Below are 23,936 nucleotides of genomic sequence, written 5' to 3' on the forward strand. Positions count from 1 at the left end.
AAGCACTTCAGCTGGGCAGCCGGACTGGAGGAGGGAGGAGAACTTCCTCTAGAGTCTGGGCCTGATACAGCTCCCAACACTGCCACCCTACTGTTGCCCCTGCCAGTTCTAGTATGACTCCCAGAAATGCTGGGTTCAGATGGGATGGAGGGAGCTGCCTCCATCAACTCCACAGCTGAAGTCAGGACTGGGGGGGCAGAGCCACTGTGGCAAAGCTGATGGGGGGGGGGATCCACCCTGCCATTCTCACAGGAGCCATTTGTACTTTCAAATATTTTAGTCTTTCACTCCCCAACAAAATGGGACTCAAAGCAGTACAACAACACTAATTGACTGAAATAATTGATCATCATTACTAATCATAAAAGCTGAAGCTACCAACAAAAATATTCATGGAAAAGTAAAGAGTCATTTGAAAGCAAACTATTTTTTAATGTCTGCTCAGTGTGCTGCAGTAAAGTAACATGAGAATAGAATGTTTTGAATAACTGGGTAATTGAATTAATAGAATCCTAAAGAAAGATTTCACACTCACATTCATATGCTAAAGCAGATTAAAAATAGAACACAAGAACTGTCTGACTTCACTTTTTAATTTTAGCTGGGTGATGAACTGGCCCTAAATACTGAAAGGCACAGCAGTTTTTTTTTTCCTCAGCAAAGTGCTCATCATATGTTTATATGAAGGAAATGCAGCGTGTTCTATTAATAACTCCTGTAGCCACAGTTAAATCTGTATACCCTGTACATCAGAAGAATGCTCTAGCTAGCTGTTATAGGTCAATCAATCTCAAAACACATGCAACTGTAAAACTTTCTGAAGTTACAAGGTATTTTAAATGGTTAGGCTTCTGCTTGCACTGAATCCTTCTTTATTGCATGGGGGTGGTCCTCTAGTATCAAGCAAACTCCTCCAGTATTAGGTCTTTCCACTAATGTAAGACCATCACCTTTTAATGTGGAAATGCCTAGCACTAGAAAAACATGGTCTACAGAGAAAGACTCTCTTAGCAATAAGAAGCAATGCTTAGGGGTCAAAATTTAGTTATTTGTTGGATTAAGAAAATCTCTTTTTAATTTTGAAAGGGAAAAAAGATACAAGAAAAATAACGTGTAAACTATACACATGCCACATATTTTAAAAAGTAATGACATGTTTATCAAATATTGGCATTCTTTGATATGCTTCACTATTTGCAGTGTATGCGAGTAGAAGACAGAAACAGCATTTCTCTGTAAACTAAAATGAATAAGATCAAAGTACTTCCTTCATTATCACCAATGGATGACAACACCAGAAATAATCTTCCACCTCTTCATACCCTAACCCAACCGCCAAGGGCACTACGGTATTTTTAGGGTAGGAGTGGAAGAGTTATAGAGAGTGATAAGCTTTTGTTTCCACTTCAGCATGCCACATACATCCCAGTCTATGCATTTTGGATTTCCAAATGCAGGCAGCTATTTTTATATATTTGAGAAAACACTATCTTCTGCACAATTTAGCCTCAGTGATTGATTCAAATTTAGAACATTTAGAGGTATTTAGAGCCACACTTATTTAGACATAAATGTTATGTTTTATACAAGGTTTCAAACCAATCAGTAGAGTCTATTGATAATGGAAGTTCTTACTATATTTTTAAAACCTCCAGTCTTAAGAGTGGGCAACTAGACATATTTTAAACACATTTCATTAAATTCAACAGAATTTATATGTACACGTATGTACTCTGAAGTGGTTGATCCGGAAAGACTGCTCCTATGAATTCTTGTGAAGGGCTGCAAGGAACTATCCTTGTACCAATACAAAATAGTCAGCATCCTATTGCAGAAGTCAATGGGCTTAGAAGGGTATAATTCCACTTATGACTACTCTGATATCTTACCAATTCAGGACATGATGGCAGAAAACAGGCAGAAGAACTCACATACAGCTAGTGGATCCCTGTCTCACAGTCAGGTTACTATTACTGTTCAGTTTATGGCTCTGATGTCTGTCGGGAGCCATTATTTTTTATACTCAGAGTGAGGCATGAAGTCTAGCAACAGGGAAGCCATCTGATTGACTGAGGCAACCCTGCACTGATTGGGTAAAAGGTCAGATGACACTGAGAGGGAGGAGGAGATTTCCCTGTGGAGAACAATCTGAAAGTCTTTTGGAGTGTTAAGTTCCTGAAGCAAAGAGCTATCTGCCTTTGAGGAAAGCAGTGACAGTCAGTATTTGATTCTGTCTTGTCAGTCCTATGTGCAGTGCTTGAAAGCAAATATACACGGAGTAGGAGTACTGGTGGTTGGGTTATTGAGGGGCTCAGGCTGAAGAGAAACACATATAACTAGTCTATCTTCCAGGTAGAAGGAAGAAGGATCCTAAAGACCAGTTAGTCTGCTGTATTGGGTTTTGCTTTTGTTTTCCTAAAAGGGTGTGTTATGTTTTATTTTGAGAGGTGTTTTTATTTGTGTGGGCTCAGTGAGAGTTCTGAAGTTAATGGACCAAGCCTGATAGAACCCAGTGTTGATATCCATTACCCAGAGTACTATCTAAACAAACTGAGAACTAAGTAATGTACTTTCTTTAAAACGATCCACTTGGATACTGGGTGTTTTCTCAACCCATTCTCAGGGAGGCAGGAACTTAAATTATGTCACTTCCTGTGGAAGGCCTGGGCAACCATCTTGTCCTCCAGTATCCAACGGGCAAAGAAGTACACTAACTTTCACAATAGCAAGGAAATAGGAAGTAACAGAAACATGGCAAGTAACAACAAGTGAACAATAACCCAGTCACTACAGGTAGGCTAAAGCAGGGGTAGGGAACCTGCAGCTCTCCAGATGTTCAGGAACTACAATTCCCATCAGCCCCTACCAGCATGGCCAATTGGCCATGCTGACAGAGGCTGATGGGAATTGTAGTTCCTGAACATCTGGAGAGCCGCAGGTTCCCTACCCCTGGGCTAAAGTGTGGAAGACCTGATTGGAGACCATCTGTGAACCAGGGAGGGCCAACATGTCCTTCTAGCCTACCAGTAGCCCCCTTCACAGTGAGTATCCAATGCACCATTCTCCTGGAGGTGGAGGACATCTTGCTGGGACCTCCCAGAGCAATGTCCCCAAACAGGCGGGTCATGGTTAGTCTCCAATAATGTGCTCCAACATTCTTTTGCCAAAGGCAGCCTCAGCTACAGCCACAGAGTGCAACCTGTAAAGCTTAACAAAAGAGGAAACGAACAACCATGTGGCCGCCCAACAGATGTCTTCCACTGAGACCTGTTTCCTTAAGGCTGCATTATTGGCAGCACTGCGTGTGGAATGGGCGGTGATTCCTGGAGGAATGCTTCAATGATGCAAGCTTTAAAGGTGCTACTAATGGCCACTTTGGACATTTGGGCTCTGAGATTAGGCAGAGACACATTAACAAACAGACCCTCTGTTTTTCGGATAGACTCTGTCCGGATCATAAATGCTTTCAATGTGTGTGGACATCTGGGTTGTGACACAACCTCTCTTTGGGGTGAGATGGAGTGGAGCAGAAATTTGGAACCACGATCCCCTCTTCAGATGAAAGTTGGAACGGGCCTTTGGTTTAAAAGTAGGATCGAGGCGTAACACTACTCTGTCCTTGTAGAATAGGCAGAGGTTGGAGTTGATGGATAAAACCCTCAACTTAGAGACTCTCCTGGCCAAGGTCATGGCCACCAGGAACAGAACCTTCATTCTTAGCCATCTGAGATGTATGGTCTGGATCAGTTCGAAGAGTGACTTGGTAAGTGCCGAGATAACCAAATGGATCCTCCATGAAGGAAAATTATGGACAGCAGGGGGGGTGCATCTGATGGACCCCTTTCAGAAAGCAAACAACATCTGGGTGTCTGGATGCCGGGACTCCTTGGACTGGGGTAAGGGCAGCCACCTGTCATTGAAACGTCATATTACAAAGGCCCACCTCGTTTCCTTCCTGGAGGAACTGTAGTATTTGAGGTAAGGATGGCATCTCTGGATTATAATTTTTTTCCTGCACCATCGCACAAAAGTCTCCCAAGATGAGTCGTAGATGTGTTGGTAGAAGGCCTGTGTGAGGCTAAGAGATAGATGTCATACTGTCCAAGTATCCCTTCTGTCTTAGCACTCTCCACTCAAGTGCTACATGGCCAAATAGAACAATTGAGGGTTGGGGTCCCAAACGGGGGCCTGTGGCAGCATATCTGGTAGAGTTGGTAGTTTGAATGAAGGTTCAATCGACAGCTCTTGATTTGTAGAGAACCAGGGACATCTCAGCCACCAGGGCATCACTAAGGTGACTCTTGCCCTCTCTGGCAAAATCTTCCTAAGGAGCTTCAGGATGACCAGAACTGAAGGGAACTCATACATCAGACATCTTGGCCCTGGAGCGGTGAGTGCTTCCACCATGTATTCTTTGGGATGGTATAATCTTGACATGAAGACAGGAAGCTGGGAGTTGTCTTCTGTTGCAAATAAATACACCTCCTGAGTGTCGAACTTTTAAAGGATCTGTTGGAAGATTGAGGGGTTGAGCTTCCACTCCACCTCTATGACTGTTTGGCAACTCAGCCAATCTGCCTTGGTATTGAGACATCCCTGTATGTGCTCTGCTGCTAAGGAGAGGAGGTGTTCCTCGGCCCAGGAGAGGATGTTGATCGCCTCTTGGTGTAGACGTGAGGATCTGGTTGTTCAGATGCATTTTTGCGGCTATGTTGTATGTGCGCACCAACAGGTGACAGCGATGCGGGGTCATCTGGAAGTGCTGTACCACAAGGAAGATGGCTCTAGTCTCTAGGACATTGATGGAAAGTAGTGTCTGCTCCTGTGACCACTGGCCTTGGACAAACTGGTCCTGCAGAGTGGCTCCCCATCTCTGCAGGCTGGTGTCTGTATATACCTGAATGTGGTCCTGATGCAAGTATACCTTCCTGTCACTTAGGTTGTGACGGCAAGTCCACCACCGGAGGCTGTCCTGTAGATGAGAAGGAATCAATGATCGGTCTCTCTTTCTATTATCTGTAGTTGGTAGGGTCATAGGAAGTGTTGTAACGGCCTTGCAAGAAAATGTCCTCACTGGATCATGTTGATGACCAAGACGAAAAGGTCCATCAGGCTGACTAGTCGGAGCAGCGAGACATATCTGGCAAATAGGACTGACAACCTTGAATTGACAATTGATTGAATCTTGGTGACCTTGGGACTCAGCACGAAGAGAGCATTCCTGGAAGAGTCTATTATAGCTCCAAGGTGTTCCATCCTCCTGGCAGGCTGCTCAGTGCTCTTTTGCAAGTTGATAAGGATCAGTGAAGCCGTAGAACTTGTGAGACACATTGCATGTCTCGGATGGCCTGTTCTCTGGACTTGGACCGTATAAGAATACTGTCCAGGTTGGGGTGAACATGGATCTCCTATTCCCGGAGAAGAGTGATTGGAGCTAGAAGGACTTTCGAAAATACTGTGGGTGCTGTCGCAAGACCGAAGGGCAGCACCCTGAACTGAAAGTGTTCATTCCCTACAGCGAACTTCAGGAAACACCTGTGTGTTAGGTTGATTGGGATGTGTAGGGATGCTACTGTCAAATCCAAGGATGTCAGGAAGTCCCCTGGATGCAACGCCTCCACAATGGATCAGAGGGTCTCCATCCGGAATCTGTGCAGTCTGATGTGCTTGTTGATGAACTGCAAATTCAGGATGGCTCTCCAGTCACTGTTCCACTTGGGAACGGTGAAGAAATGAGAGTTTATGCCCGAGGATCTCTCTAAGGTCAGGACTGGCTCAATCGCCTGGATGTTTAGCAGATGTTGAATCGCTGCTCTGAGCCTTGTCTAGTCTGGAGTGATGGGGGAATGACAGGAAGCGTGGTCTAGACATTTTGGCAAACTCTATGATGTAACGTGACACAATGAGTTCCCTGATCCAGAGGTCGACATGACTGCCTGACCACTGATGTTGAAAATGTTGCAGGCATTCGCTGACTGGCAGTGCCTGGCAGTCAGGACCAAGGGGGTCTGTCTGCCCGAAAGGGCTTCTCAAGATTTGCCAGAGGGGCAAAAGGAATTATTTGAGTTGTTGTTGCGCCTACAAAAGCCTTAATGAGCCTACCAGCGTCTGCCATCTCTAGGGGTCCAGGGCAGGGTTCTATGTGATCGAAATATGGATGTGGGTCTGGAGTTGGTAGTGGCATGGTCAGGCAAATAAACTTGGACATGGTCTTCTTTTTGTCCTTAAGAGTTGACTAGGACCAATTGGAGTGAAGCCACTGGGGCATCTACCAAGGGAGCCTGCAGCATCCAATTAACATAATCAGGGACCACATAAAGCTTTTTGAAGCTAGAGGGGAGTCCCTTACTGGAGGTGGGGTTAGTCCACACCTCCTTATGCACCTCTCAAAATACTCTGGTAGGGGGGGAAAGTCCTGGCATAGTTCCTCATGGAGAAAGTAGTCATTCTCTTTGGGGCATCCCTTAATGGGTCTGGCGGTTGAAGTGGAAGGGGCTGAGGGGTCCTCGGCATCATCAGGATCATGAAGATCCAGGGCAGAAATGGTTTTGTTGATTAGAAAAGCAAGATCCTCTTGCCTAAAGAACTTAAGGAACTGTTCGCTCGGTTCCACAGCCACAGTCTCAGAGAAGTAGTCATGTCCCCCACTTCTCCCTCACTGAACTCCTGCTCCACGGGAAGGGAGAGTGGATCCTGATGGTGAGGACTGTCCCTGTTGAAGGGACTGCCAAGATACCTGGATGGAGAACTGGACAAATGCCTGGGAAGCCTGGATAGTTCCCTCCCCCAGTGGTGAAAGCGGATCTCCTTCCTCATGGTTTGCCTGAGTGTGTCCACCAGCATTGCAGAAGAGGCGCCTTGCCAGGCCACTGAAGCAAGGAGGCTGTCACCGGAGGTCACATCTCCTCTCCACATACACCCGGCCCAATCTTGCCTGAGAAAGGTGGGATCGCCTGCTTCTGCATCCGTGGAAGATGTGCTGGCACCCTCCGTGACCCTTTATGGCTTCTGCATCCGTGGAAGATGTGCTGGCACCCTCCGTGACCCTTTATGGGTCACTGGCACTGCTAGCTGGATCATTGCAATCTTCTGCACACCCCGCGGCCCTGTATGGATCACTAGTGTGGTGCAATGGGCCAGTCCACACGTCTTCCTCTGCGGGGGGCTACTAGCACCCTCAGCAGCCCTAAATAGGTTGCTCGTGCTGTCCTTGTGTGGCGCCATCTGAGGTTCGTTCAGACGCATCTTTTTTGGGTGCAGAGCTGGCTTCTTTGCCTGGGCTTACTTCTTGCCTTTAAGTTGTTCTTTGGCTGGCTGAGAGGGGTTTTCCCGGTTGCTGGAAGACGGCCGCGGGTTCCTTTGTGAAGCCACATGAGTCCCCTCAGCAAAGGACTTTGCGAGGACCTCCTTGGGAGGGAAAAAAGAACGAGCCACCATTTTGAGAGCGGGGCTTTTGGTGGAAAGGAGAGAAACGTGGTTGGTGAAGGCCATCTACAAAAAAAGCCTTTTCTCCCAGTCTCCTGACAGACACACATGGGGAAAAAAGAGTAGGAGACAGTCAATCACAATACGACAGAATAAGGCCACAAAGAAAGCCACCACAAGCAATCACTAAGGAGCCTTGAAAAAACACTGCTCTCCCTGCTGAGGCAGGAAAATACTCGAGGACAAGATGGTCACCCAGGCCTTTCACAGGAAGTGACAGAGTTTAAGTTCCTGCTTCCCTGAAAATGGGTTGGGAAACCACCCAGCAAGATGTCCTCTGCCTTCAGGAGAACATTTGCATTTACCATCTAAGCTTGCTGAAACTGAACAAACTTTTTTAATCCCATGTTTGAGAAAAAATACTACTCATCCGCCAAAGATCTCTGCTGAAAATATATATTTCTGTTGCCTCCTCCATTCTTTCATCCAAGTTATTTATCTCCCATTTCCAACTTCTTTCTCTTTATTAAAAAATCTTGTATGTTGTTTAAGTTTTATATCTGCCTCAGTATTATTTTTGTGCCTTATATAAAGGGGGTTACCAAGAAAGATTTTAAAATAAGGGACATCCTTCACCTTCTGGGAGTATAAAGGGCTGGGGAAAGAGCCTCTTATCATCTAACACAGGGGTCTGCAACCTGCGGCTCTCCAGATGTTCATGGACTACAATTGACCATGCTGGCAGGAGCTGATGGGATTTGTAGTCCATGAGCAGCTGGAGAGCCGCAGGTTGCAGACCCCTGATCTAACACTACATATTAAAAGCAGTCCAGTTCCTGAGGTGGAAAAGATGATAAACCTGGTTAGTGAGTAATTTTCCTGCCTTGGTAATTTGAGGAAGGTGTGGAGGTCCATCTCATTATTAACATTTACTGTGTAGGACTTTTGTTCAATATGTTTTTTACTGTGTTAACTGTGTTTGCACTTGGTTTGGGCACTTGGTTTTCTTCTTTTTGAGTTTCTATTCTTGTCTATCGTTGCAAAGCTGTATCACTAGGAGAAGGCATTAGGCTGAACTGGGCCAGGATCTAAAAAACTATACAACTAACTATGAGCACAAGAGAAATATAGACTTGTTTTTTCTTGGCAAGTGTGTTGGGGGGGGGGGGGCACTTAACACATACAAGTCAACTGTTCAAAGAAAAAGGCTTAAAATTCTTCTGGGCTAGTGCAGCCATGAGTCTAAGCAACTCTTCAGATTCCATCCCTGGGTGGAAGTCTGATTATTGTTGCAACTACTTCATCCTACCATATACACACCTAATCCTTCAAAATCCAACTAATCATGTCTTTCTGGCATTACAGAGACATTATGACATCATAGCAAGCAGACATCCAGTCACAAATCTTTGGGTTCCAAATGCAATTGTTTTACATTCTAATTTCACTGCTAAAGTTATTTCATTTATACAATTTTAGGAAACCTCAAAATGTTTTCAAAATAGTTTCCCATAAAAGCATTTACCATATGCTGACATTAAACCTCCTGGCCATGATGCTATGTATAACTCTAGAGATTAAATCCATTCTGTTTCCCTTCAAATTACACTTCCAATGCTGAAATAACAGTCTATCCTTCTTCCTAGCGCAGACCTCAGTAACATCATATTCCTGCTAGAAGAGTGATGATCTTCGATTAAGATACTCTCACAACAAATGAAGTGCAACACCACTTGAAAGCTGGACTGATGACAGTAACTGATCCTTTTTATTCTACTTAGACATCTTCCTCCATCAAAGATGATACCATAAAGCCAAACATTTATTTTAAAACTGCAATATTAACCATACTAGAGAATACACTGTGCATTTCATTTTCACTGACCAACCAAGCACAATGATTTTTAAACTGTATACCACAAAACAAAAATTATGTAAGTGCTCTCATGAAATACTCTTTAGTTAATATGGGTTCCGTGAATTCTCTTTGATGGCATCAAGTTTTCCTGACTTAGAGGATAATTTAAATCTTGAATTAAACAGGTCATTGACAACTGCAGTTTTTCTTCTTTCAGTCACTTGATATATAGTTGAAGGTATCTACTTTCACATTGCCTACGTCTGTTATGAAATACAGAAATGGACCTTAACTGATTTATGAAAGAGCTTCAGTTTCCTACAGAAAAAGGCTGAGGGGATTTTAAATTCAGATACAGTCAATAAAAAGTTATTTCTCTTTGTTCAGACTGAAAGAGAAGGAAGGTAGACTTTTCCTCATTTATGTTAAGTTAATGTGCTGATCAAAGTCTACTAAATAAAATGCAAGGACTTTATTTGGTCACAGATTAAAAACCAAAATTCTATATCTACAAGTTCAAAGGATACAGAAGTAACTTCAAGTAGAAAGAGTTAATCAAATTGAACTATGAGGAAAAACAGAATATAAATATTTTAATTAATATATAAATTGACAAATTCTGTGCAAAAGTTTACCATTGCTATTAGTCTAGGATACACCCTTCAAACTGCACATCAAGATGAATGTCAGGGAGGCTTGAAATTTTAGTTACTGACAGTGCCATCCAAAACAGAATTACCCTTTTCTAACTATGCATAGCACGGTACTGTATTTTCACCAGAATCCTTTGCAGTCTCCTAATGTTCACAGATGTTTAGAAGTTGTTGGAAGACCCGTAAGTGCAAAGACTGACTCTGTTTTTCTGTATGCACAAGGATTTGTCATGCTGAGTCTTTACTTTGCTATCACAAGGGAACTTATGTATATGGAACTCAGTACAAGCATGGGAACCTCAACACTGTAGCAAGTAGTGTACATTTACCGTAATCTTGCAGCAAAGAGCTAAAATATTTCTTTTTGTTTTTAATGAAAGCCAGGATTTTCAAGAATTAAGTGGCAAGCATTCAGCTTGAATCGATTCTAATTGATTTGTAGGAATACAAAGAACAATACAAGGGTTGCTACTAAAGTAAATACAGCCCAATTGGGGGTGGGGGCTTAACAGCCACTGGAGTTGCTGTAGGCCAATGCAGTTGCCCTCTCATCTGTAAGAGGCACTTATGCAGGCAGGAAGGCAAACAGCGAGGTGGGTGGGTGCTGCAGAGCTCTGAGGTGTCCAACTAGCTTCTGGCCAATGCAGCTTGGGGTGTTCCCGGTTGCGGAGCCGACATTAGACAATTCCCATTAGGCTTTGGCCCCAAGAACACCAGTGGTATGATTGATGGACGTATGCCACCCTTTTGGGTGGTGTAACTCAGTTGAGCCCTATGAGGACTTTCCAACGGAGTGGGGGTTGGGGGTTCCACCTCCCTGTGCCACCGAGAGTCCTGTGGAGGCAGAGCAGCAGTGGTGCCATCCCCAGCTGCCTCAGGCTGTGGACTGGGTTGCTCAAATACCAACCATATTACACTGAAGTCACACCAGCAAGCACCCATGTAGCCAGGCTAATTAGTTTGTTTTGTCAGTTAACAAATTATCATAACTGGGTAAAACAAAGCATTTTAAATAACAAATTGAAAGTTTTCTTTCCTTTATTCTTTTTAGATAAACGCATGTACTTTCAGCTTGGTACACAGAGGCTTCATATGTAACATTTATGTTAACTCCCAGTCATAACTTTATAAAAACAATCATTCTGCAGTAGGGCACAAATGTATATTTTGTCTGAGCCTACAAATTGGGTAACTTTTGAATTTGAACTATCTGAGTTCAATATAATTTATTTTATTAATTAAAAAGTTATATCATGCCTTTCAGCCTTTCCAAGGACCAAGAAGGTAGCTAACAATTTTATGTCTAGATGACAGAATCATATTTTAAAACTATTAAAATCAACCCCCCCACACACACACTCTCATAATACACAGAGTCAAAATGAATGAAAACTACAGCTGAATTACATACAGACATAAAAACATCAATTAAAACACTGGTCAAGAAGGAGGAATCAATGAAGGGATGCCAAACAAAAGAAAGAACTGTTCACACATTGCCAGAAGATGGCAACAGAAGGGGACAAACAAATCGCCCTAGGGAGACAGTTCCAGTGTTCTGATACCATGACTGGGAAGGCCCTCTCCCAGGTTGCCACCCAAGGCAGGGTACCCAAAGCAAGGCCTCCAAAGATTACTGTAGTGGCTGGATGATGCCATAAGGGAGTAGGTGGTCTTTCAGTATGCTTGTCCCAAACCATACAGAGCTTGGAAGGTCAACACCAGTCCCTTGAATTGTGCCCAGAAACAAATTGGGAGCCAATATAGATGGGCCAAGACTGGAGTGATATGGTCTCCCAAAACAAACAACATCCATGCTGCAGCACTCTGTTTCAACTGAAGTTTCCAACCCCTTCTCAAGGACAGCCCCACTAGAGTGCATTAAAAGGTAAAGGTACTCACCTGTGCAAGCACTGGATCATTACTGACCCATGGGGTAACATCAAATCACAACATTTACTTGACAAACTATGTTTACAGGCTAGTTGCTATAGCCTTCCCCATTCATCTACACTTTACCCCCAGCAAGCTGGGTACTCATTTTACCAAATTTGGAAGGATGGATCAACCTTGAGCTGGCTACTTGAAACTGACTTCTGTCGGAATCAAACTCAAATTGTGAGCAGAGCTTCAACAGAAGTGTTGCAGTTTTCCACTGTGCCATGGGGCAACTTGAGCACATTGCAATAATCTAATCTAGATGTCACCCGAGCATCCACTATAGTAACCAGATCCTTCCTGTCCAGGAAAAGCTGCAGCTGGCTAAGTAGTCAAAACTGGTAAAAGGTACTCCTGGCTGCAGCTGCAACCTTCTTACCCTGTACTAGCCCTGGATCCAAGATACTCCCATACTATGGCCTATTCCTTCAAGGGATGTGCAACCCCTTACAAAATGGGTGATACTTTAAATCCTGGTCAGACCTTTCACTCACCAGTAGCATTTCCATCTGGTTGCCATTAAGCTTCAGTTTATAAGCCTGCCACTCAAAAACTGCCTTCAAAGTTTCTATACTTCAAAGTTTCTACAGAAAAATGCAAGACAGAGCTCAGTGTCATCCACATACTGGTAACACATACTGGTAACACAGCACAAAATCTACAGATTCTCACTCAGCAGCTTTGTATAGATACTAAAGAGCACATGGGAATAAGGGAAATTTGAGGGGTCCCAGGGCAACAGTCTGCCAACACCACCTTCTGAAAGTGATCTTCCATATAGGACCAGAACCACCACAGAATGTTGCCTCCCAATGCCAGCTTAGATAGGCATTCCAGAAAGAGACTATGATTGCGTATGTCGAAAGCCACAAAGAGGTTCAAGAGAATAATTTTGATCCATTTCCCAGCACAAATCATTTCCAAGGGAAATAAGAGCTGTTTCAGTTCCATTGGCTTCCCTGTCAAGTTGCAGCTGACTTATGGTGACCCCAAGTGACAACTATTCAGAGCAACAGTCCCTCTAAATTGCCCCTGGTGCTGCGCAGTCTTTACACAACTGAGCCGCTCAGGAGAACTCCCCCTGCTAGGCAACACTTCATCTGAACAACACCAATACAGTGGCTATGCAGCCATACAGCTTACAGGGAACACTGATTCAGGGGCATTCAGAGGTGATCTGCCATTGCCTATCTTTGTGTCAGAATCCTGGTATTCTGCTGCGGTTTCCCAAATACTTGCCAGAGCTGACTCTACCAAAGAAAATAATATAGGTGGATTAAAGTTCCACCATACTCAATTATCAACAGTAATTTTCCTTGTTAATTTCAGAGGTGTACATGTTGGACAGCCCCATCCGAGAACTGGGCACCCAGCCACAGTGTTGTTCCTGCCCCCACCCGCTGCACTCAAAGAGAGGCTAAAAAACTGAAAAACCCACCCTGCTGTCAAGAAGCCTCTATGGGGCTCAATAGACTTACACCAGCCAAAATGGCGGCATAAGTCACAGGCCCAGTCCACCGGTGTAACACCACAAATGGCCAGGAGGGCTAAAGTCAGCTCCTCCCTGGCCACACTGCTAGCCTGCCCCACCACTATGCCAGCAGCAGCAGGGGTGCTGGTGATGCTTCTCACGCGATGTCTAAGCTCTGGGGGAACAGGGACCGCAGCTGCCATACACCAACAGAATTGCCTTTCCGCTGAGGTAAGTGCCCCAGGGACAGCAAATCCACCGGTGCAGCCACACACTACTTCCACCAGGGGATTCACCCCCCTGGTAGGGTGCTTAGTCTGTTGTAACAAAAATAAACAGGAAACCAATGGCATCTTAAAGATTACAATATTTTATTTCACTTCCAGAGAAATAGTACTTCAATCCAGTTGATCATCTGAGAGCTCCTGACCATTCTTGCTGAAAGAAGAAATGTTGCTGTTTTTCCTCAGCTCTCACCCCCTCAGGTACTGGGGACCTTAAATTCAAGAACTAGAAATGCCTTAATATTGACCCACTAGCTCTGAGAAAACTTAGGATCAGCAAATCTAGGGGAGCCATGAGCTTCCAGAAGTAGCCTTCCCCTCCGTCTCTCCCTCTATTTAAAATAATATAACATTTTCCTGTTTCTATTTTTAGTTCTTTTATGTTTGCTCATGTTTATTTGGGGGGGGGTTTCTTTCCTTTTTCTGTAACTTTTTGTTGATCAAATAAAATTATTTTTAAAAACCACAAATTTTATTTTAGTAAAAGTAAAATTTCTTAAACAACACCACCTAGCAATGACATAAATGTGGGGAACAGCTTTAACTGGTAAAACCATAATGAAGTTGTGAATTTATACTATCAATCCAGCATTTTTAAAAATTACGTTAAAAAGGCAAACAAAATAAATTTTCCTACCCAGTTTTTTAGTGTGAAAAATACTTTGTACGTTATACACATATAGCCCAATCCTATGTGGGGGAGAATGGACTTGTGGAGCTGACTGGGGACTGTGCCAGCATTTTTGCCCAAACATCCAGCATAAGTGGCTCTTACACCGGCAGGAAGGGCAAACTGGGACGTGGGTAGGCACCGCAGACCTTGACAATGCCCGATCCAGAAGAGTGGCCAACCCCCAAAGTTGCATTGGCCTCCAGGAGGACACCAGGACGGCTGGAGGAGTTCCAGGGGTGTTCCTGGGGTATAGCTGACTTTAGCTGGTTTCCAACAGGCTTTCAGTTTGGGAATCAAACATATGCCACTCAAAAGGGTGGCGTAAGGCCATTTTGGGCTCTGGGATGCTTTCAGGCGACTGGGGTTTTGCAGATCTTTGGTGACTCCTTGCACCACCTGAAAGCCCTCTGGAGGCACAGCAGTGCAGTGGCAGAGCCATCCTTGGCCGTAGCAGCCTCTGGATTGATAATGGCACATTAATATACTGAGAACTGTTAGTTAATCCCATGAAACAGAACAGTTACTCAATTTCTGAATAGTAGAAAATATAAAGAAAAGTGAAGGGAGGAACCAAAGGCACTATTCTGACAACATAAGGGCACTAGTACTAGCAAAGAGGCCCTTCCATTGGCAGAAAAGCCAATTCTGCCACCACACTGTAGACCAGTGGTCCTCAACCTTCCAAATGCTGCAACCTTTTAATACAGTTCCTCATGTTGTGGTGACCCCCAACCCTAACATTTATCGATTTTACAGATGGAGAACACTGATGCAGAGAGACTTAGGCAACCCATGTGAAAGGGTTGTTCAACCCCCAAAGGGGTCCCGACCCACAGGTTGAGAACCACTGCTGTAGACTCTCATTTCACCCCTATGCTGTTCATGGGGCCCACCATCAAGTTCTCAGGAACAGAATTTGAGAGAAACAAGATGTTTATGCAATGATGTCATTTTAATATCATGCTACTATCCAAAAAAAAATATGCACACAAAAGCTGCAAATTATTATATATGTAGCAATAGTTTTCATCAACATATATATAGTTATATTATTGTGGTAACAAAACAATGCCCTACAAATTTATCAAATGTATTTAATCTTTTCATGAAAAGCCAACAGAGAAATGGCATCATAACAGCAAATAACTTGTCACAAAGTCAAGGGAATACTAAGAGGAATACTTTGTGGATGAAATCAAAATATCTAGCTGCAATCAGCTAACATACTTATCAGAGATAGTGTCAAGACACAAAACATTCTAAAGTAAAAATTAATTTGTTTAAAATTACAACTGAAAAGAATTCCAGGATAATCTCCATTCTTAAATTTCTACACTTAAAAATTAAAAACATTTATTCAAAACCTTTAAGCTATTGTTTGGTGTCATACATTTAAAAATAGAATAAGGTAACTTAATATTGATTTAGGTACATTTCTGCATTCACCTACCTTGTTCAACCTACTGAAGAGGAATCTTCAATAACCACTTTGCACATCAAATCAAAAATTCATCACGTTAGCACACTCACGCCACAACGTAATCTCAGTAGGACTTGAAAAGTTGTTTTAACAAAAAAAATAAATTCTGAGGTATCTCCTGTGTTGAGAACTGCAATATAAAATTTTCAATTATGTTAAAAAAGCCCAGTTAATTTGGGAAATAGGAATTCATTGCTATATAGACCACAAGCTATTACTTACTTGATTAATCTACTTGGTGTACTGAGAAAAATGTATATCATAAAAATTACCGGCACTGTTGCAAATTCAACCCATGTCATCTGGAGATCAGTGATCCTTTCCTTTTTGCAACCCCCCACCCAAATCACCATGTTCTACAGGGCCATCTCAAATTGGATAATGACTGGAACTAACAATAAAACATAAATTAGGTGGGCTTTTTCTATTCTCAAGAGGTTTTCCATGCTTTGAAATTTAGCAGTATTCTTCTTCTGCCGCTGCTTCAAGATCTTCCTCCAAGACTTCAAAAGTTAAGATGATGAATGCATCTCATGTAAAAGACTGTCCAAAGTTTACAATTCACATTCCTTTAGGAAGCTACCTTTTTGAAAAAGTTTATATTCTTACATTGTAAAAGATAGGATAAACAGCAATCCATCTGTTTCTATAAGCAGTTTTGAGCATCAGACAAATTCTAGTGTATAATCTGCTTTGTTACATATATTTTCCGAAAAGCGACTGCGGGGAAGTCTTAACTAACAAAAGCACTAGGTCAACCATAAAACTAAAAATGACTAAACCTTCAATTTATTTTAAAATCTACCATATTTCAGTTCCAATTATCCTGATTATTTATCCTGACTTTCTCTTTTTAGCGCTGGTTAGCTGTATTATTAATCACTGTCAAAGAAATATATAATGTCACGTGCATGGGATATTAGACAAAACAAACATACAGAAACACAATACATGGTGAGAAAGAGCAAAATGTGGAACTCACCATTAAGAAAAATGTAGCTTAGTAAGCTTCTGATTAGTTCTGCTATTTGCTAGTATAGCCAGGCTTCATTTACATATATACTTCCTTTTCACTTCTTCAATAGTATATGCAGGCAAACACTACAATTAAGGTTGTAGTTAAAGATTAGATAAAGAAGCAAAAAGAATATTTGGCTATTTAATTATGTGGTAGCAAGGGACAGAGGAGAGCAGTAATGCCAAAAATGGAGAATTATTTTTGATTTAGTCATCATTTCGAATTAATATGAAAAACCTGAAAAAACTACAATAATGAATCACTGAGTTGGTCTAGAAATATTCTTACAATTATGTCTAATATGAAAACTCTTTGTTAGTAATGGCTATAATGAAATGTATTTACAACTCACACCAGCCTACAGCTAAAGAGCAAGATTGCTCATCAGGTTTCCATTATATTATTTAGAATAGATGCAAAAAATAATTACTATTTCCTGAGGATAATGGAAGAAAGAGCAACTAAATCAGGTTCTTCAGATTAAAACCTGTTTTTATATTCAAGACAATCAATTCTAGATATTTTAGTAAATGTATTCACAACCCTGCAGCACATACTCTTCACTAAACAGACAATAGCAGCATGTGACTTGGAAGATTTGAAAGATCATTCATCATATCATGCAACCTGTTCTTTATCCTTAATAAAATCCATTGAGTTCAAAGAGGCTTAGTGAGAATTGCCAACCTCCAGAGGATGGTTGGCGATCTCCTGCCATTACAACTGATTTCCAGGCGACAGAGATCAGTTCACCTGAACAAAATAGTCTCTTTGGAAGATGGATGCTATGTCATTATACTCTATTGACATCCCTCCCTTCCCCAAGCCCCACCCTCCTTAGACTCCTCAAAATCTCCAGGTATTTCCCAACCCAGAACTGGTAGCCCTAATTTCCTGATAGGAGTTATATCTTTTAAAGCCCATTAACTCCAATGGACTTAGAAAGGTACAACTCTTCTTAGGAGTGCACTGTTACTCTCAAGTTACCGCACTTTTTTATATGTTGTAGAAACATAAACTCTTTTTTCATCAGAATTATACATTCAAATATACCACCTGAAATTACCAGAAACATAAAATTAGGAGAGGTATGGTTGAATGAGTGATGAGAATCATCAATAAACTGTTGACTATGATATAGCAAGAGTATATCTGAATCTGAATTATTTTCTACTGGATTCAGATCAATAACGTTAAAATGTTTAGGCACACTGTCTTATATATAGTGTGAATTAAAAAGCAGAACATTAGGTATACAAATAATGGTAGTAAGAATATGAGGAACAATCCAATCTCTTACTTAATTTGACTCTGCCCCCCCCCCCCCATGGCTGTGAAAATGTAATATGCACTGGATTGCAGCATCTGTAATTATCTCATTTAGTCCCTTCAGAAACAACTCAAATAACTGCCTATTTGCCCACAATGGTATTTCTATGTTTTCCCCACTTCTTACTTTGGAAATCAAAGACCTGTTAGTTTACATCATAAACTCTTAGCATTACCAATCTCTCCTTTTGCTTTTCAAACTACAGCCTGAAGGATGAAGCCTGGTTGGACTTCATCCACCCAGACAGATTCAACATAACATCTGCAATATTATTACCTAACCATACCCATGTGTCAGTCAGATTTGTCATTCTACAAGCAGTTGTGGTTTTGCCTTAGTGAGAAACCCCCCCTCCATTGGTAGAAAATCCCATGTCCCACACAGAAACTCCAGATTCAAGTGGCAGCTTTTCTGCATTCCCATTCAAAGAACAGATGAACGGATATAACCAGCAGCATCACAAGTACATTTTCAAGCAAACTGATTTTACATCAAATACATTGGGATATTAAAATGTACAAAGTGTTTAACTGAACTATATGGAAAGAGTTAAAAGTATTACATATACTGCAACTCTCAAATATGTACCACAATTTCAAAATGATTATTAACCATTCCTGTAATAGTTCCCATGCCATTAATCTTTGCAACATTCAGATCAGTCTTATGGATACTGACAAGCCCACAACCACCCAGTGAAATTCATGGCTGCAATCTGAATTTAGGTCTCCCACTTCCAAATATAAAACTTTTTTCACTGACTAAAACGTTACTCCCACAGCAAACATGACTGGCATATCGTGTCTGAAACGGTATCATTCTGTACATGTAATTTCAAGATCTGCTTGCCTAAATTTCACACTGCCCAGAATAATATACACCAGGATGAAATCCAGAACACTTGCTAGTCCAATAGGAAACTAGAGCAATGAAATGGGAATCATTCAGTACTTTTTATGGAATATCAATCTACTCAAAATTATTGTTTTTAAATACAAACCACTTTCTGCTGCAAAACACAGCAAAACAAACTCAACAGAAAGGAAGGGAAGTTCCTACAAGTAAAGAAGTTTGGTATTTTATAACTTAGCAATTCTTTTACATATGTAAACCAACAACTACCAATAAACATATCATTAATTTAAAGCCCTCGTATCTGTAGCACTTCTTCTAATGCACATATAAATTTATTAATGCATAGTTAAAATTTCATAAACATTTTCATAATTTCTATCAACAGATATCCATATTTGCCAAACACCTTACTAAAAATAATGAGCTCAACAACAAAATGCAACTTTTCATTATTTTCTATTTACTATAGTTAGAGTTGAAGTATATAATTATGTCAACATGGAAAAATATGCAGCGCAGTTACAAATACCGCGATCATGTTGCACTGCCATAGATGGAAATGGTTGACATTTGCTATTTTACGCCAAGCCGCCATGACAGAAAATGACAGGAACATACCATGTCTTTTAAATCAAATTTTTGAAGACAGATATTATGACAGGTTCTTATTATACAAAGTGCTTTTTCAGCATTCACTAAAAATATGTTTTTATAGATGGCTTACTACTATGACAACACATCTATGCTTTAGAATACTTTGAACAATTGCAAATTATGTGAAGATGGGCCGCCATTAAATTGTTTGATTGTAAACCTGAAGAAATTACTGATTATTTCTACGTATGTCTGTCTTCTTAAAGTATCACATTCTGAAGACCTAAACCTACATGCTTTCGTAATTGAAACATGAATACTGTTTTATAAAAGAATGCCACAGTAGAACTTTCTTCCACATTAACCCGTTTGGCCACACATCCAAAAGAAAGGATTCCTAGCAGGATTCTTATAAACTATTTAAACCTTTCTATATATGCAAAATACAGTAAAATTCTCCTTGCGTTACATCTCAATCACTGAGAATGAGAACAATTGTGTGTATTTTTTTAATTACAATACATGCTGTCACAGATTTTTAAAAACCCACACATTTTACATAATCATCAAAATATGGCACATTTAACATTTCTTTTATTCTCATTACCTCTATTGAGAATATTCTAAATATTATCCTTGAAAACTGGCAACGGTATTTAAAAACCTCAGGATCAAAATCTTTGCAAAAAAATACACATCACAAAAAAACCCTGTCTATTGTTTCCAAATATTAACAACTTAAAGAGATTAGATTCACTTTAAACAGTTCCTGAGAGAAAGCTTTACAAGTCCCTGGTTAAACAAACAGGCTAGTATTACTTTGCAACTCGTAACAGATTTTGTTTCTCATAAAATGTGATAGGTGAACACAAAAAAACTTCTTTTGAAAACTCAGAAAATAATAAATGGTTTTTTTTACCAAGACAAATATCTTTACTTTACTATGTTTCCTGATAGAACTCAAACTATGATACATAATTTTCACATTTACTGAACAATAGCCAAACACTATCCAATATTTTGTTTCTGACCAGACAGGTAAGACATAAAATTATTTTTGCTTCAGGACAGCATGTATTGAATACAATGTATTACAGCGTACATCATTAATTGCCATGGGACCTCTGGTGGGTTGAAAGATGGGATATGTACATATTTTAGAACTCCGGACGCCTATTTTGTACATTCATGTTTCACCTAATAAATATAATTCAGCCAATTACTCTTCAGACGCTTCAGTTAGCAAATATATACAATCAGATGCACTCTGTAGCGTATAGTAAATGAATGTGTCCCTAGAACACGTATCGCAATTATATGGGATTCTGTCCTTAACGTGCATTTACCGGCTGATAAGAGTAATTTTTAAGACAGCGTTAACTGTTTTCCTGTCGCTACTGGTATTTTTATATAATAATATGTATTCTACTAAATTTGCTTTCAGTCAATGTCAGATCCTGATAAGTCACCCTTCAAAGAGCATAAAATGTCAAATTCTATAACGTAAACATAGATAATAGCGGGTACAAGAAGCGCCATCATGTTTGTATTCGTGTAGTGAAGTAGATTTCCCGTTCAAGAGAGGAAAAACTCAGTGCAATCTGAATTGGAAGAAACAAATTTTAACTTTTCAGGCTGCATGGCAACGGAGCCTCGATCATGGTCACAACTACGGGGGAAGTCAGAAAGGTGAAGAAACTGATCAAGCCTGATTTGGTGAACGCTGCAAACAAGCCTCTGGCTCGAGACAGTCCACAGTTCCCAATTAATCCAAGAGGAAAAGCTTTACAAGCAGAAATCTCTGGCACTTCCCGGTCTCTGCATGAGCTCAACAGGAGGGGTAAAGGCTGACATACCCGGGCAGGGCTGCAAAGCCTCCCTCCCGGCCTCTCCCCTCCACCCTCCTCCTCCCCCGACTCTTACTTTTGGATGAGTTGGGGCAGGCTGGGTGTCGCCGGCATCCCCCTGGCCGGACCGCCGCTGGCGCCTGGCTGGAGAGGGGCAGAGCCGCGGGCATCGCCGTCCGGCTGCTCGGGGCCATTGGGGTCCGGGGCCTGGTTCATGGCAGCCGCAGGGACCATGCAAGGCAGAGCCAAGGGTCAGCCAGGCGAGAGAGCGCGCCGACCCCGGACTGGCGTGCCTGCCTGCCCCGCAGCGGTTCGAGCGGGCGGCGGCAAGTGCCACTGTCGCTGGCCGGTTGGCTCGCCCGGTCGCCCTTGTGGACGGCGCCTCCGCTGAGGGGGCAGCGAGCGCCTGGGGAGAAGCATTTATGGCGATGCCCGGCGCAGCGGAGCCAATGGGGGGAGGAGGTGCCCCCTCCTGCTCCGGGAGCCTCAACCGCCTCGGGGATTGCGCTGACAGAAGAGGGAGCGCTCAGAGGAGACGAGCCTGCCCCGTGCCGTCCAGTGGGCATGGGAGAAGGGGCAGCCCCATTTTTTCCCTCCCTCCCGGAGGAGGAAAAGCACACATTGAACGTCTCTATACCCCGCGCGGCCTTTAGGAGGCGCGACGCTCCGTTTTCGCTTCTTCCTCATTCCCCTCCCTTTTGAAATTTTGGCGCGTGCAACCTCTTGCGCGCACGTGCACTTGGCTCGCCTGGGCACCGTGTCTCTGATTGGACACAGGCTGAATCACGTGGGCTCCCGCTTTGCAAAGGCAGGGTCCCCTGTTTTAGCGGGAAATCGGGTTTAGATCTTTTAAAATTGTTGCTGTGCTCTATAATTGCTATTTCAGTTATCGCGCCATGTCGCTCCGACGACGACGCAGCTTTTGGCACCACCATACCCTTCTTAGAGGGAAAGCATTTCCATGAGTAAAAGTGTGAAGCATGCAAGCGTGTTGTGCCATGATTGCCGTTTCATGTCCATTTTGTTGTATGCGCCGACACCGGGAAGCTCAAGCCACAAATGGGCACAAGAGAGTTGCTAAGTGCCCGGGAAAAGGTTACTCTGCCCCTTTAGTTGAGATATAATATGATTTTGTTTACCAGATGATAAGCAGGTTGTTGTCAACTTGGCATCCCCTGCACACATCCTGAAAAAGTATTTTTTGTGCTGCAGTACTGAAGTGGGTACAGTCATTTGTATGTTACTTGCTACAGTCAAGTGTTTTCCAAGTATGAGAACAGTATAATGAAGCAGACCTCAAAGAATATAACTCTCAGTTTTGTTTTGTAGAGTTCTCCCAACCTTTCCCTTACAATGGTATCATATTCTTTGTTATATAAATATTTATATTTTTAATTAACAGTATGGGAGGCATGCAAAATGTTGTATTTGCTGTGCAGATGTATGGGTTGTTATGTCCAATCTGCATTTAAGATGCTTGAATCTATAGTGATACAAAAAACTTAGATCAACACAGTTCAAATTAGCTAAAGATATGTCAACTTTGTAACATTTTACTCATTTGGAAGGATCTCCATGTATACTGCAGGTAACATCTTATAAATGACTGACAAATTATCTGATGAATTTTTACTGAAACTATTTTTGCTCTTCTAAAAGCTTCATTGTATACAAAAAGTTTCATTAATATTGTGTGTTGATCTGGTTCTACTGTGGCAGCAGCTAGCAATCTCAGACATCCTGTACAGCTATGTTACACAATAAGTTTACAAAAATTTATGATACATATGTGGCAACAATACAAATTTTAAGCCACTGTGAGATACGTGCTTGAAAGGCACGTGTGCTGTATATATCATTGCTATCTAAAGTATTAATGGGACTCTACAGCAAACTACTGTATCTTCAAAATTTGCTCCTTCAAAAACTTAAAAGAAATTATGTTTGAATGCAATATAATGTAGAAGGCTTTTAAAAACTCAGTGCACTTCAACAGATGAGATCCAACTTCTGAAAAGGTGAGACAAAGTAGATGTCAATGCAAACTGCACAGGTAGGGTTCAATGGAAAAAGAACAGGGTAGGAGGTTGTTTTTACATAAAAGATTTTTCACATTTAGGCTGAACCATGATTGAATGTCGTGTGTGATACCCAGGAATTAAAAGAAGGTAAGAAACTATGAAGAACATTCTCACATGCATAAAACAGGATATCCATTTATATTAGTGTAACTGCATGATCCCCTCTCAAAGAAACCTGGGAAGGTTTCACTGTAAATGGAAGCTACCCATAAACAAAAATATAGTATCATTTTGTTTGAGCAGTCAAATCGCCAAGCCAAAGATTACCAGGTCTCATGGATGAAAAGTTTCAGGGTTTGTTTGTTTGTTTTAGATGAAGTAATTAATTTCCAGGTAAAGTGCTGGGAGAAAGGAGACTAACCATCTTCCACAGAGTCCATTGCCAGCATTCAGGGGTGTATCTATAAAAAAATTGCACCCTCTCAAATC

At 41.8% G+C, this 23,936-nt stretch overlaps 1 protein-coding gene across 3 annotated transcripts in view; it reads right to left on the bottom strand.

The window, feature by feature from the left end:
• RBM20 (RNA binding motif protein 20) overlaps nucleotides 1-22,112 on the bottom strand; it is a 151,465-nt gene extending 129,353 nt beyond the window's left edge. For all 3 annotated transcript variants that reach the window (XM_048506585.1, XM_048506584.1, XM_048506583.1), the window contains exon 1: nucleotides 21,503-22,112. In XM_048506585.1, coding sequence (XP_048362542.1) covers nucleotides 21,503-21,660 — 158 coding nt within the window. In that variant the 5' untranslated portion in view covers nucleotides 21,661-22,112. The remainder of the gene's footprint in view (nucleotides 1-21,502) is intronic.
• Nucleotides 22,113-23,936: the final 1,824 nt, after the last annotated feature.

This window comes from Sphaerodactylus townsendi, linkage group LG08, assembly GCF_021028975.2.
Source record: "Sphaerodactylus townsendi isolate TG3544 linkage group LG08, MPM_Stown_v2.3, whole genome shotgun sequence".
NCBI lineage: Eukaryota > Metazoa > Chordata > Lepidosauria > Squamata > Sphaerodactylidae > Sphaerodactylus > Sphaerodactylus townsendi.